At 34.7% G+C, this 15,217-nt stretch overlaps 2 protein-coding genes across 2 annotated transcripts; one reads left to right on the top strand and one right to left on the bottom strand.

Annotated features, from left to right (window-relative positions):
* Window positions 1–1,222: 1,222 nt before the first annotated feature.
* On the bottom strand, window positions 1,223–2,625 carry LOC127178779 (trypsin-2-like). The gene is made up of 6 exons (XM_051131891.1): window positions 2,468–2,625; window positions 2,222–2,372; window positions 1,888–2,138; window positions 1,651–1,787; window positions 1,464–1,565; window positions 1,223–1,371 (listed from the first exon to the last, which is right to left on the bottom strand). Exons 1-6 carry the CDS (start codon window positions 2,505–2,507, stop codon window positions 1,324–1,326), a joined length of 729 nt encoding a protein of 242 aa, XP_050987848.1. The 5' UTR covers window positions 2,508–2,625; the 3' UTR covers window positions 1,223–1,323.
* An 8,971-nt stretch (window positions 2,626–11,596) lies between these two features.
* On the top strand, window positions 11,597–14,576 carry LOC127178894 (interferon-inducible GTPase 1). The gene is made up of 3 exons (XM_051132067.1): window positions 11,597–11,647; window positions 12,647–12,766; window positions 12,996–14,576. The coding sequence occupies exons 2-3, from the start codon at window positions 12,705–12,707 to the stop codon at window positions 14,473–14,475; spliced, it is 1,542 nt and encodes a 513-aa protein (XP_050988024.1). The 5' UTR covers window positions 11,597–11,647; window positions 12,647–12,704; the 3' UTR covers window positions 14,476–14,576.
* Window positions 14,577–15,217: the final 641 nt, after the last annotated feature.

Below are 15,217 nucleotides of genomic sequence, written 5' to 3' on the forward strand. Positions count from 1 at the left end.
TGCTAACAAACAGTTCTGGGTAGTAAGTGATTATATTGTAGGTAATCTGGATTATAATTCCAGAAATTGAACACTTGTAATTAGATTATATTACATTTTAAAGTACTCATAATCCAACTACAGTTACTTTTTATTGATTACATGATTACCTTTTTTATTAATTAGTTATTTATACAATAGAAATAACATATTTGCAATTTGATGATTCCCATTAATTCTTCTTTTTCATATTTTAAAATTCCATCTCTAAAATAGCCTTCTGCTTATTTGCATTTAGAATGTTTTGTGGACATTCACACAAAGACCAGTCACTAGTCAGGTGACTAATTACATAAGAAATTCAGAGGCCACTCAGCATTGGATTTATAAAAATCATTTCAGTTTTAAAAAGCATTTTCTCAAAATTTCAACTTTGCATCAGTACTGATGCATTCATTTTTATTTAACCATGTATTTTGGAACGATTTTGTCTTTCAAACTCATCAAAATGCACAAATGTACGTATAATGCAGGGATTCCCAAACTTTTTTGTCAGCTGAACCTTTCACCTAATGTATTTACTTGAAGCACCCTTTGCGATTTTATGGTAATATATGAATACTAAAGTTAATAATTATGTATTTGCTACTATTAGGTAATGGTAAAATGATTCATTTTCATTTTACATTTGTATAAACTCATTAATTACTAACTTTTCATTAAACTGACAAACCTCCTGCAGTTCCTTCATGAACACCAGTTTGGGAAACCTTAACATAATGTAATGTTTAATCACTTTATCTTGTTAAGAACAACAGATGGAATAAATTGTTTACTCTCTGTATTTTTGATTAATCAATATGGTTCAAGATTATCCTTTTAAATCAATGTGATTAACAATTAAGGTCAAAAGTAATCCAAATGTAATCAAAAGTACTCTGACTATATTACCAAAAATGTGTAATGTAATTGATTTGGTTACTAACAGCATTTAGTAATTGCACTCAACACATGGCTAACAAACATCAGCAACCATATTTGCTTGTCTTTTACATTTCCTTTGTTGGACATTCCTAGAAATTCATGTTTCCCCATGTCTAAATTGTTAACATGGTACAGAGAGTTTGTTGTGTGTTTGGTGAGTCATTTTTGCTTAAAGCAGCATACATTTAAATGTAGGCTTGTTAAAGTACAATATATTTAGTATTTATTGGCAAATAAGAATCACTTAGAGGAAGCAGAATATTTTTAAATGCTTTTATTTTCACATGTTTTTTAATCTCCAAAACAAAGAAAAGCTGATGGATTGCAGATTTGGAGGCTCTGTGTGATTTCATATCAGCTTTAGTTGCTGCTAATGGTGTCGGCGAGCCACTGGCTGAACACGCACACCTTCAAAGAAAGAGGATTTATATAAGTGCTTCATATTAAACAAAACATTTTGTTTTGTAGCAATTATTAAACAACAACAACAACTATATTACCTTGGTATAGACACCAGGATGATTCTTCTCAGCACAGCCATAACCCCAGGACACAACTCCCTGCAGCTCACCGTTGCACACCACAGGACCACCAGAGTCACCCTGAAGAAGAGAAACATAACCGGTTATTACTGAAATAGTCTCAATTAATATCCGTGCAACACAGCTATTTCTTGTCATCCTCTACCTGGCAAGAGTCCTTTCCTCCCTCCAGGTATCCAGCGCAGAACATGGTACTGGTGATCATACCAGGGTAAGAGTTGTTACAGTCGCTGTCGGACAGGATGGGGATCTCCAGACACTGAAGCTTGTCGGAATCAGCGGCTACATAGGATTAAATGCAACAGAAATGGATATGGAGTCAACCCGAAGTGCTATGAACATGAAGTGTGAAGGAAATGACATAATGAATCCTGACACTTACTGGGGCTCATGGTGTTTCCCCAGCCAGTAACACTGCACTTGGTGCCAGCGGGGGCACAGCCACTGGGCAGGGACACAGATTTCACATACTGATTGATACTTGCGGGAGTGCTAAGCTTGATCAGCATGATGTCACTGTCAATGGTCCAGGAGTCATAGTTGGGGTGGCGGATGACCTTTGCAGAATTGATGAACTGTTCGGATCCCTCGTTAACTGCGATGTTGTGCTCGCCCAAACGGACCTCAATACGTCTGGAAGACAAAGTCCAATACTGTTCAGAACTGAAGAAAACAATGGACAGATACATTAACTACTCTGTGAAGACATCACTTACGACTGGTAGCAGTGAGCAGCAGACACAACCCAGTTCTCATTGACCAGAGAACCACCGCAGAAGTGGTAGCCAATGTTCAGAGACACCTGCCAGGGCTGGGTATAGGGTGTGCACTCGTACCCACCAACAATCTTGTCATCATCCAGAGCAACTACACAAATGAGAGAGTATCATTAGTATATTGACTCACTTTTTGTATTATTACCTGTAAAGTAATTGCCATCAGTGAACGGAGTCTATACTCACAGGCGGCTCCAAGGAGCACCAAGAACACCAAAGACCTCATGACTGCTGATTGACCTGTTTGATGAAGGTCTCGATCCACACTCACAGTATTTATAGAACTTTTAGCCTATTAATCCACGCCCAAGTGGTCTGCCATTGACAAATCGGTTCCAAAAGACTTATCTGAAGTTATACGCTATCACTGTGTTTACATGAAGAGAGATAATGTTATACCTTGATTTCTTTAATGTCAGCTGAATTGTAGGATTGCATTGGCACCAAGTACATAAATCTATAATAACAAGATTACATTTCCCAAACCACAAATCCCAAAAGTCTCAATAGTGAAAATACATCTGCAGTAACATAGTATTGTTATTACAGCAAACAAATTAGAGCAGGGGTCTTCAAAGTTTTTCAGGGCAAGCACCTTTTTGGCAATAGAGACATGGAGCAGGAACCCCCTTATTCAAAATGTGTTAAGCAGAGCTACACATTAAGGATGTATAGCTTTCAATATTACTAGAAACTAACCACGTTTTGATTAAGAATAAATTATAAATTATTTTATGTATATTATGTTAAGACAGTAGAACAGAATTATGCACATTATTGTAGTTGCACATGCATCACTGCCTGTATATTACTTTTTATTGTTAAAATTGATATTTATGCAGCTTATCAAACAACATGCTGAGAAAAAAAATCACAATTCATTAGTTGTCTGCAGTTGTTGTAATCCTTAACTTTAGCTACAATTTATTACATGCACATTTTCATTTTACTGTGAGATGGGCAATTAAGAGTCAAATCAAGTTTCTGAAATTAGTTAGGGTTTTCTAATAGAGTGCAGATGTAATATGCAAGCAATGGCTCCACAGTAACGAGAATAACAATGTAAAGTGAGACATTCAAGATTACTTACAAGGTATTATTTTTGCAAATAATTGGAATGGAATTTAAAAACATATAATGATGCTATTTTTTTCTAGTAATCTTTTAGGGGCCATTCACATATCTTGTCTTTTGCGCACTCAAGTTCGTTATTTCAAATGTAAACACGCAGCAGCCGCACTCAAAATGGAAGCAACGCGCTCGGTTTTTCAGGCGTGTCCGTGCCGCATCGAGTTGAAAACATCTCAACTTTTCAGAATGCTGCAAGCGCACCGCGGGTCATGTGACAAGATTCAACCAATTAGCTTCATCCTTTCCCGTAACAACATTGAAAGCTCAGCCAAGATGGAGGAACAACTGATCATAGCTGTACATTTTTAAATAAATTTAGTTGCAGAGCTACAGCAAGTGATTTTTAGTGCTGGAAATCCATTTGTCCTTTGATGAAACTTCCGCGTCTTCATTGAGAGTGCAGGTCATGGTTGCTTAGCAATGGTAGACGCCACGGAAGCGCAAGCTACAGAGCGCTTTGGAAAGGAGGAAAATCTGTTTTGTCATGCCATATTTTTGTCCCTTGGTATAGTATCACTATAGTCCCCTTCACACAACAGGTTGATCTCGGTAAAACGGTTAAGAGTGACTTCTGTGTAATAAACAAACACGTCCCGGGATTGATCCTGGAAATGATCCTGTGATGGGGACCTAGTAACACAAGCTCTGTGTGAACAAAGGCAGGACCAATGCCATAAAGGGTGTGCCACAATGATGATGCACATTAATGTGCGACTCTTTTACTAGATATCTGTAAACTGGAATGAAGCAGATATCAGGTAGCTCCTTGTGCTGAAGCTGTGATCGTTTTCCAGCTTAGTGTAATGGTACACGTCCCATTAAACGTGACATCCTAATGCGAAATCAAAACTGAACAGCTAGCACTCATTTAAAAGTTATTTAAATACCCTGGATGTTGAGAGGGACTGCACTGTAAAAACAATTTGTTGAGTCAACTTAAAATAATTTGTTACCCTGCTGCTTTAAAATTTTAAGTTAAGAGTCAACTCAAAAAAGTTTAGTCAACTTAAATTGTTAAGTGAATGCTAAGTGAATACTTTGACATTTGAGTTGATACAACTCAAAATTTTAACGCAGCTGGGTTACAAACCCAGCTTTTAAGTTTTAAAAAAAACAAATTCTTAGTTTAGTCAACTCAAATATCTAAGTTGTCACTTAGCACAACTTAACATTTCAAGATGACTAAACTTATCTGAGTTGGCTGAACTTAAAATTTTAAGGAAGCAGGGTAACAAATTATTTAAGTTGATGCAACAAATTAATTGATTTATTTTTTGTTGTTGTTTACAGTGTGCATGAAAATTATAGGCAATATTAGAAAGATTGTGGATTAAGAAAACAGTTCTGCGCAGGGCTCTACTTCAGAGTGAATCACGAATTTATATGTAGATGTCACTTTCAAAACTTTGCAGCATGCAATTGGCCCCCGGTCCTCTATAGCATACTTTTATTCAACGGATTATAGACATACAGCTTCGAAAGTCTAAAAGGCTGGTCACTAAAAAGCCCTCACTTATTTCAGTTTGCGATCTCACAATGTTCCAAAATCTCTGGGGTTTTGGATGAGCATTGAGTGGAGTCTAATGTTAACACTAGGGATGCACCGATACCGATACTGGTATCGGTATCGGGCCGATACTGAGCTCCTGTACTCGTACTCGTTAAAATGCCCCGATACCAAACGCCGATACCACATCATGTGACAAGTGCGTATGCAGGCAAAGAAACACCGACAACAAAACAACAGACAGCAGAAGAGATTAAGAGAGATGTCTACGAAGTATATGTATGCAAGTAATATAATGTTAAACATTCAGTATTAAGCTTGTATAACTGGTGCGCGTCAGCTGATAGGCAAAGCACGCAGATTGGATTGAGCGCGCGGCGGCCAAGATGTGCGGGCTTGTCGAGTTAATATCCTGCCTTGACATCACTGGAAGGTTTGTAGTTCGGTGAGATGTGTCAAAAACAATCGAAGTAAATCAATGCACAAGTTATTTAACGGTATAGAGAGAGAGGGAGTGAGAGAGAGCGCGAGACAGAGAAAGAGAGAGAGAGCGCGCTGTTGCGTGATCTTTATTGATGTTCGCATATTTAGCACACGCATCTTTTGGATTAAAACAAAATCGTAAATATAAAAAAAAATTATAGGGGCATTAGCTATAAACATAATTTATTTTCAACCTTAAGCATACACGACTGTCCGGCGAAAGTGAAACTATAGCAGCCTGTGTGAAATGCGATAGGCAGTACTGTACTTGCGCATGTTTTGCTTGCTTCACGAGTGTTTCTGCATTATTTGAGTTGCTTTGGATTATTGCCCAAATAGCATCATATTTCAGATGAAAATGCGCTACTTATATTTCTGAAAATATCAGAGTTAGGAGATGAGTGGTTCGCGTGATTACAGTACTGAGCCGCTGCAATGGAGCAGTTTAATGCTATAAAAAAACTGAAGATGATGTACCATAGAGCAAGAAAAAAAAAACAGTGAAAGTAACAAAACACATTTTAATGGGCATAATTAAGTGTAAAAATAAAAATAACTAAGGGATATATAGTCAACCCAAAAATTATTCAGACAGCAGATATACACCATCTTTTGATCATTTTTGATATATATATATATATATATGTAAAAGTATCGGTATCGGGCGAGTACTGGAAAAAGTGGTATCGGTGCATCCCTAGTTAACACCTCTGACTGGTCATTGCATTCAAGAGATCAGCGAACATGTCTGTGACTGGCTACATTTCTCATGCTGTTGATACACAGAGCAACGTTTTTTGAGTGGTGTTGCTTGGGCACTTTTCCAATGAGAATGGGTAACAAATTTGCATCTGAATCATTTAGATTTATTTTTAACTAAAATTAATTGTAATTAATTGGCAGACCCCTGCAGTGCCACTTGGGCTCCTGGACCCCAGTTGAAGACCCTTGAATTAGAGCACAAAATTCCATTTTTAAACAGTGCATAGATGAAACTTTTGTGATAAAAGTTTTTGATACAACCATGGAGATCCAGCAGCTGTGCTGTTGGATATGTACATTTTAGACTTTGTGGCCTTGATAACAAGTTTCCACCCGGAAAATTTTTTTCAGCTGTCCATCTTCCCACCCAGGTTTTGCATCTGTATTCGTCCCTGACTGTTTCACAATATACAGTCAGAAAACAGGACATAATATTTTGCAATAAATAGATTGGTAGTAGTATTTCTATTAATCCAGTTTAAATTTCTAGTATATGTCCATCTAACAATTTGACAATTATTATTATTATTATTTTTTTTGATCCTCTTTTTGTTTGTATGATCCTCTGTCAATGATTTCATTCCTACTGTAGCTGGTAAACAAAGTTGTCAGTGCTTTTGATACCTATTATTTTTAAATGATATGCAATCAGTATTTGTGCTTCATGCATCTGTGCTTTTTATAATGCTAATCTTATTAGCTAAAGATATTATTATCTATTTGCAATTAGAATGTATGTGTAGTAAATTACAATACAAGAAAGTACTTCTGCAATTTAAAATAATTAAAAATAATATGCAAATAAATAGACTTAAGATTTTGCATTCATTCTTTTGTTCTCATGTTGAATAGACTTATACAAAAAATTCCAGCAGGAGATATAAATAAGCTTGATGTTTTTTTTTTTTTTTTTCATTCAGTTTTGTTTAAACTACATGTGTGTATGTTCACATGACCTAAAACATTTTATCTAAAGGTTCGGCCAAACACATTTTATCCCAGTGTTATTTTAGATTTTGACCTTGGATAGTTGTAGCATGTTAAGATCAGTCAAAGGCAAATGCGCTGTATATTAATTACCAAGATTCTGGCTATTATTCATTTAGTTCACTGTCATTACAGAACAGTGCAGACGTTTCACTTATGTTTGTTGTAAAAATACTTCTCTTATAATTACTTACAACATACGTTAGACAACTGGTTATGAAATATTGTGCCCTAAAGGCTGACACATTAAAGTCATCTGAAAACAATAGATGCACAGGTCTATTCGAAAATGTTCATTTTGCTAATGGCAGAGTAAATGATCCTTTGCTTAAGATATTCTGTTTTCTTGGCTCCACACTGTTAACATCTGTGTTCATTATTCTTACTTACTAAGAAAAAAGAAAGAAAGGAAACATGTCCACAAATGTCTTCCATGAACAGATTAACTCTTTATTAATTCTTATATTCAGTTAAGAAGAAATTGTTTTTCACAATTTTTACTGAGAATAGCATATTCTAATACATAAATATGTATGTATTTTTAGTGGAATGCATTGGTTAGTGTGTTATTAAAGAACAAAATAAACTGAAAAATATAAAAGGCCTAAAAGGACTAAAAAATATGTTCATCCAAATTTGTACTGTGAGCTGGGAAAGTCCCAGATGCTGTTTTTGGGTCAGGTGACAGAGATTCTCTGTGTGAAAAAGACAGAGAAAAAGATTCTCTGTGTGAAAGGCAAGATCTATTTTTATTTCCCTTACAGACTGTGGAGTATTTACTATTGTACAAGTGACTTTGTATTAGGAGTTCAGTTCTTTAATATTAAAGAACTGAACCAAAAATTCAGTCTTTACTTGCTATTCTCTAGTCATGGACATTCTTTCAGAATAGCCTTTCTATTTTTATTTAGCATTCATTCTAAGATATGATTCCCTGATGAGACTCCATTAGACCTTAGGCAGCAGTTAAGCTAACATGCAGGTTAACATGCACATTTGACTTTCTCGCAAGTGCTCTTATTTCATTAGAGAAGCATACTCATAAAGAGCAAATGTTCTTCAATCTAAACTAATCTCAAGTCATACATTTAGGGGAAAAGTATTCCTTTTAGTTGTTTATGTACTAATGTAATTTGCCCTTCATCTGTTTGTGTGATAAACGGTGTAGGCTTTAATGAGCCTTGATTTGTTAACAGTTACAAAGAAGAAAAATTATACTTAATAAAGTTGTCAATCAACTTATGTAAAATAAGTAGTTCAGTAACAGCGATCTTTGTTTAGTTGGCTGTTTTCATTGTCTACACAAAAGGCTAGCGTTTTTAGCGCACATTTATTTTAAAATGCTTATGTGACATTCACCGTGTTTTTCCCATGGAAAGTTTTCATGTCACAAACCAGTTTGTTCGGATGTCTTTGAAAGTACGCAAGTCATACTTCCACAGTGTTTTTTGGCCAAATCAATGCACATGCACAATTTCAGGACATGCAGTACAATTTTCATGCTGCAGGTGTCAGTATATCTCTTCATGAAACACAATAAGAGTGTGCCTGATTTCCTCTGAAAGAAGAAATATGCAGTATCAAATTTTGAAGGGTCACTCTGCTCAAGAATCTCTTAGCACATAAAAATGGAAGGTTGTGGTTAAATGTTTTTCCTGGAAACATTGCAGTCAGTTAACACACATGCATGCACGCACACGTGGGTTTCCGTGTTTTATAGGGACATTTCATTGACATTGTAATTATTAAACTGTATTTTCTATCCCCTTACCCTAACTCTACCCCTTACACAAAACATTCTGTTATTTTAGATTTTCAAACTTCATTCTGTATGATCAATAAGCTGTTTTCCTAATGGGGACCAAAGAAATGTTCCCACAAAGACAAGGATTTTTAGATATTGCCATCTTTGTGGGGACATTTTCTCCCCAAAATTTAGGGTATACCTAAACCACATATACAAGCACAGTCTGCTACTGAAGATGGCTTGGAAGAAATCTATTTCCACAATACAAACACAATTTACCTAATAATATTTTTTTGTGTTTTCTGTTTTACAGTTATTTTTCGGCATTATTTAAGTATTAAAATGTTAAGCACATTTAATTTGTATTTGATTCATTAATTGTTATGTGTTGGGCGCTGCTTTGTTGGAGAGGGATTTAATATTTCTCAAAACAATGTCCAAATGCTGCTATATTTGGGTTTTCTTGTTAACTTTTGAGAATTTATGTTTAATTCTTGATTCCAGCCTGTCTTCTTTTTTTATTTATATATGTTCATGTAATCACTAATTAATTGAGCAAGGTAAATATCTTTCATTTCTCACAAACACACCTCCATTCTACAGCATGTACAATAAATTAGCATCGTTATAGTTGATTAATTCACAAAGCGGAAATCAGAAATTTCTGAATTCTCCAGTTTCTATGCTCAGAACCAACCTGTACGATGGGGAAATTAGGTCTCAAACACAACAAACATGGTACATGCAAATAAACTGCAATGTCAGAGTGTGTGATTCCTTCTTAATGAATTCCCTGTTTTCATTTTTTTTTTTTCACAGACTGGACGGTGTCTGTGAAAAGCACTGTTCATACTTTGACAGCTCCTTACACGGAAACAGCATATATATATCTCTCATCTATTTATAGAGCTGAAAAGTTCCCATTGCATAATACATTGATGATATTTAAATTATTAGTCATTATTGATTTAACAGCAGAAAAAAAGTAATTATTGCTATTATAAGTGGTTTACGTATTGCTATAATAAGTTCCAACCACTGTGAAAACATAAAAGGCATTGGAGTTGAAGATGTTCAAGAAAGATGCCAGATTAGAAAGGACTATGAAAGAAAGAAGTATGGTTTTGTTAGTTTTTATGTACTGGGCGAGGTACTTTGTTCAGTCCAAAAACTGAAATCATCAAAATTAAAAATGTGAAAAAACATGAAAAAAAAAAAAAAAAAAAAAACTTATTTCAACAAATTTTAGAAAAATGATGGAAAACATGGTTTATGACAATTGGTCATGATCTATTACCTGAAGATAGTTTGGACTGTACCATCATTGTTTTTATTCATGTTAAATTATTCATTCCATTTATTCTGTCTATTGGAGTAAGAATGGACAGGGATTATGGTATTTCAATTTGTGTCAAGATGACTTCAAAAAAGTTTCATAGTAATTACTGAGTTCTTTCATCAACTAATAAAGGCTGTATGATTCGATAATAGACTTATGGTAGAAAGGAACCAGGTCATTGACTGTAAAGGCAGCCACATTACAAACTTGAATAGCAACATGATTCAAGAGTCAGTGATGCAAAATATCAGTGTGGGCAGTAAAAATGTGTATGCGTCTCTCAACAACCTCTCAATCTGCTATTGCATATAATCTATAAGGATAAAACCAAGATATGTGCTACCTTATACCAAGATAAGTGCTCTTAAAGCTTGCCGAGTAGCGAAACTGCAAAATATGTTTAAAAAACTTTTATAACAGTGAGTTTAAATGACAGCAGTCATTAGAGGTTTTGTAGTCATAGATAGATAGATAGATAGATATATTAGATATTAGAGAAGATTTTGTGTTCCCTGGAAATCAAATTTCTGACCCTGGTGCCATTCTCCACCAGTTGAGCTATAGCAACCCACAGATCAATTGGTTGATTATTGTGTTTTGTATTTGATGTTGATTTAAACCTCTTGTGAGTTGATAATATGTTAATAAATACCTGGAATTCTTCAAGTGTGCACATCTACAGTAAGTGGGCCACATGTAAATCAGGTTTCTGAGAACTGTGTGTTGTATTCGGTGTGCATATCTGGAATGCTGTGTCCACCTGCTTCTGTCAAGTCAAAGTGAAAAGTTTTATTTACAGTTGTTCCAGTAACTCTGTGAAGTATGAATATGTCTCAAACCATTTCCTGCTTTTGGGTCTTCTGTTGTTTCAGTGGTTGCATACTAGCTGTTTTTTTTTTAAAGATCAGTTTTGGGTAAAGGTTAGCTGCATTAATACCACTTGCAGAGTAAATGTTAGTGATATTCTGTTGATTGCTTGCACATATCAAACATGCTTGCTTGTGCCCTCACAATCCTCCTTGAGGTGCATGTCAAATTATGAGAACATACTAGCAGACCCTTTATGTCTTAATGTTTAAATGTGGGGTAAACAAAGAAAAAAAACAAATTCACTGCAACACTTCATTGTATAGAGTTGATTACATGCTCTGGTCTAAGGTGGCATATCATGAAATACACTGAAAGAAATTCCACCTGTTTGTGTGATGATATGTAACAAATTCTGCTCTGTTCTTAAGTAACTTTAAAATAAATAAATAAGGAACATGTTTGTGTCTTCAGGGGATTTCTGTCAGGAGGAAGTTCTTGATAAAAGACACACCCTGTAGTCTATGAAACCCTCATTCTGCACTTAACACAGCTCATTTGGTTTTGCAATGAAGCTCTTTACTCAATTCGTACTAACCAAAGGTAAGATCACTTTCTACTGCATTATATATTAAGAATTTTACACTCACTTTCACATAATTATTGAGATAAAATAATAATATTATAGTTATATTTGAGATGTTTATGTCTTAAATGGCTTAAATGGGTAAACTGTTGAAACAACATTAAAAAATAAAATAAAATAAAACATGAACTACAGCCAAACTTAAAGGAGTATAAATAGCTATCATTGGTCTATAAAAAAAAGTTCTCCAAAAATATCTTTATGTTGTGTTTTTATGCAATTAAGCTATGCACACTGTAATATATATTCGATGAATTACTGTGATTACATTTAATGTATTTTTACAGTAAATAACTGTTAAAATCACAGTTTTGGAAGTGAAAAAGAACTACTCATTGTATAATTTAAAGTGAAAAAATGTAAACTGACATTTCCAGAACTTCCTGCATGACACTTTACATTTTATGTTTTGTGTGTGTGTGTGTGTGTGTGTGTGTGTGTGTCTTTTGCATTGAAATAACTGTTTTTTTTTCCTTTTTCTTAATTTTCTTATAATTCGGTGTGTACATATGAGTTTTATCTGACATCTAAAGTTGTTAAATGTTAAATGAATGTTTATTGCATTATTTCAATATCATGTGTGTTACCATGATAGTGTTTAGTATTTGTGTAAATGAAACTGTGCACCTTCTATAAGCATTTTTCTTCTCAGCTTGTGGAAAAGCTGCTTGTGATGAACTTTGGTTCATCATGTGACATTTTCATCACCACCTATTTTTGGTGGTTATCAGTGTATTACAAAGGTACATAACAGATATTAGTACTTCAGTGGGTTGGTATATTATCATTATATCAGTTTATGAAATATATTTTTTCTGTCAATTTAAGTTAACACTGTAAAACCTAAAATGTTGCTACCATATTTTTTACAGTAAAGTTCTGGCAAACACAGCTGCTGGTATTTTACGGTAAATGTCACAGATTTTTTTCAGTGCATGTTGTTTTATTCCTTTCAGATCAGTTATGAAATGACCATATTAGTGAGACGCTTGCCTGTATCATTCAGTCCTATATATGTTGCAGTGGACAGTACTGAAGCTTCCAGAGGCTGAGCAGAGAATTCGCTATTCACAGGGGTTGGTTTAAAATGTTAAATATATTGCTTATAAAAAATAAAAAAAAAATCTATCTATCTATCTATCTATCTATATATATATATATATATATATATTTTTTTTTTTTTTTTTTTTTTTTTTTTTGCTTAATTGTGTAACATGCATCATATATAAGATACTTGTCTGTACTTAACACTATTAATTTATTACTTATCAAATATGATTTCACTAATTCCTTATTACTTTATAGAGCTACTATGACAGATCTGGTAAATCCCTCCAATAAAGATGATCGCTCCAGCCAATCATCTGGATCATCATCTAATACATCACAAACACTGAGAAAAGAAGAGACTAAAGACAGAAAATCTCATCCACCACGTTCTAAATGTCCAACAATCAGTCCAAGAAATATGCTATTAAGACTGGAAAAATATGATAAAGATACACACACAAAATCTTCTGATGAACCTAAAGAAAAAGACATCACAAAGCCAGAGGAAGAGGACAAAAACAAAAATGTGTATGTGGTTTCCAGTGAGTTTGTAGATTTATTGACTGATGCTACAGTGAACACAGAAGAGTCAGACTCTCTTGACTCAGACCTACAGGAAATAATTGACTCTCCACCTGCAGAAAAAAACATCAAAGTGAAAAATAAACTGAAGGAGTTAGAGAATGTTACACTTAACATTGCTATAACCGGGAATACAGGGGCAGGGAAGTCTTCCTTCGTCAATGCCCTCAGAGGTCTTCCTAATGATGATAGGAACGCAGCTCCCACAGGATCAGTTGAGACCACCATGAAGCCCAGCATGTACCAACATCCCTTCATGCCAAATGTGAAGATCTGGGACCTGCCTGGAATTGGCAGTCCAAAATTTAGAGCAAAGAAGTACCTGAAAGATGTCAATTTTCACACGTATGACTTCTTTCTCATAGTGACCTCTGAAAGATTTAAGGAGAACGACATAGAGCTGGCCAGTGCGATCAAGAAAAGCAAGAAGCTATTTTATTTCATTCGCACTAAAATTGACAACGACGTTCGTGCCGAATCGCAAAAAAAAAACTTTGATGAGCGGACGTTGCTTGAAAACATCCGAGAAGATTGTAAGGTGAACCTACTGAAAGTCGGAATTCCCAGAATATTCCTAGTATCTTCATTTCATTTGGAAAAATATGACTTTCAGAAGCTTGTCAACACCCTCGAAGATGAACTGCCCAAAAACAAGACATTTGCTCTCATTCAGTCTCTGCCCGTTTATTCTCTTGAGGCCCTCACAAAGAAGAAAACATACTTCAAGAAACTTATTTGGCTGAATGCTTTAGCGGCCGGGCTCGGGGCCATACCTCCCATCCCAGGATTGTCACTGGCCTGTGATTATTTCATCATTAAGAAGTTTTTTCAGCAAGTCTTCTTGGGCTTTGGCTTATCAAATCAGGCCCTAGAGGCGCTATCAGAGCGAGTGAACAAACCAGTGGAGCAACTGAAAGCCGCTAAGACGTCACGTTTCAAAGATGGGGCCACTGAGGATATTGTGGTTGATATGCTGTCTAAACCGGTAATTGCTATAGCCAAGACGCTGGCCACCGTGATGGCTCTGCTGCCAGGAGGAGCTCTACCAGCAAGCGGAACAGCTGTTGCTTCTGTACACTACCTGCTTAATGTAGGACTGAATGAGATGGCAGAAGACACCAAATGTGTTCTTTCTGTGTCGCAGCTTGCCTAATATGCAGAAATAGCCTTCGATCACATACACAAATCATATAATAGCTCTGTTGTTGCAGAAAAATATCTTTTGGAAATAAGTAGATAAAGTAATCATACTAATTGGACTCTTTTTTGTAATTATGAGTACATTTAAATAAAAAACTGAAATGTGAATGTGCATTTGAAATTAAAACATACTTTGTTTTACAAATGTAAACTACACTTTTTTGCCAGTTTCATTTGTGTCTGTATATAACTGTAAATATATATATACATATATATATATACTGCATGTATTTGTGAAATTATTAAAATGCTTGTTGTATAAAGCCTTGATTTATTTTATTTAATTATTTTTTGTAATTTACTGTGTGTGACTTAGCTAATTACAAACAAGACTTTGCTCATTGTTTTGCAACTTTATCAGATGATACTTCAAAAAAGATCTAAAACTAGTCAAATCAAAGTGCAAGAAAATGATTACTGCTATACATTGACACATATGTGTTATTCTCATTTTATTATGTTCATACATCATATATCATTATTATGGCAAATTATATATTCAAATATAATTTATATGTAGATAATTTAACTCAATCAAAATATACATTTAAAATCAGCAATGTTGTGGGTAACAAGAATAACATAAGATTTTATTTTTTGGAAGAATAGTGAGTTATCTCTTCTTGTGTTAACTTTTCTTTTTTTTTTTTTTTTTTTTTTTTGTTATATTTAATTTATGCACTTACTAACAAAAT

The sequence above is a fragment of the Labeo rohita genome, chromosome 16 (genome assembly GCF_022985175.1).
Source record: "Labeo rohita strain BAU-BD-2019 chromosome 16, IGBB_LRoh.1.0, whole genome shotgun sequence".
NCBI lineage: Eukaryota > Metazoa > Chordata > Actinopteri > Cypriniformes > Cyprinidae > Labeo > Labeo rohita.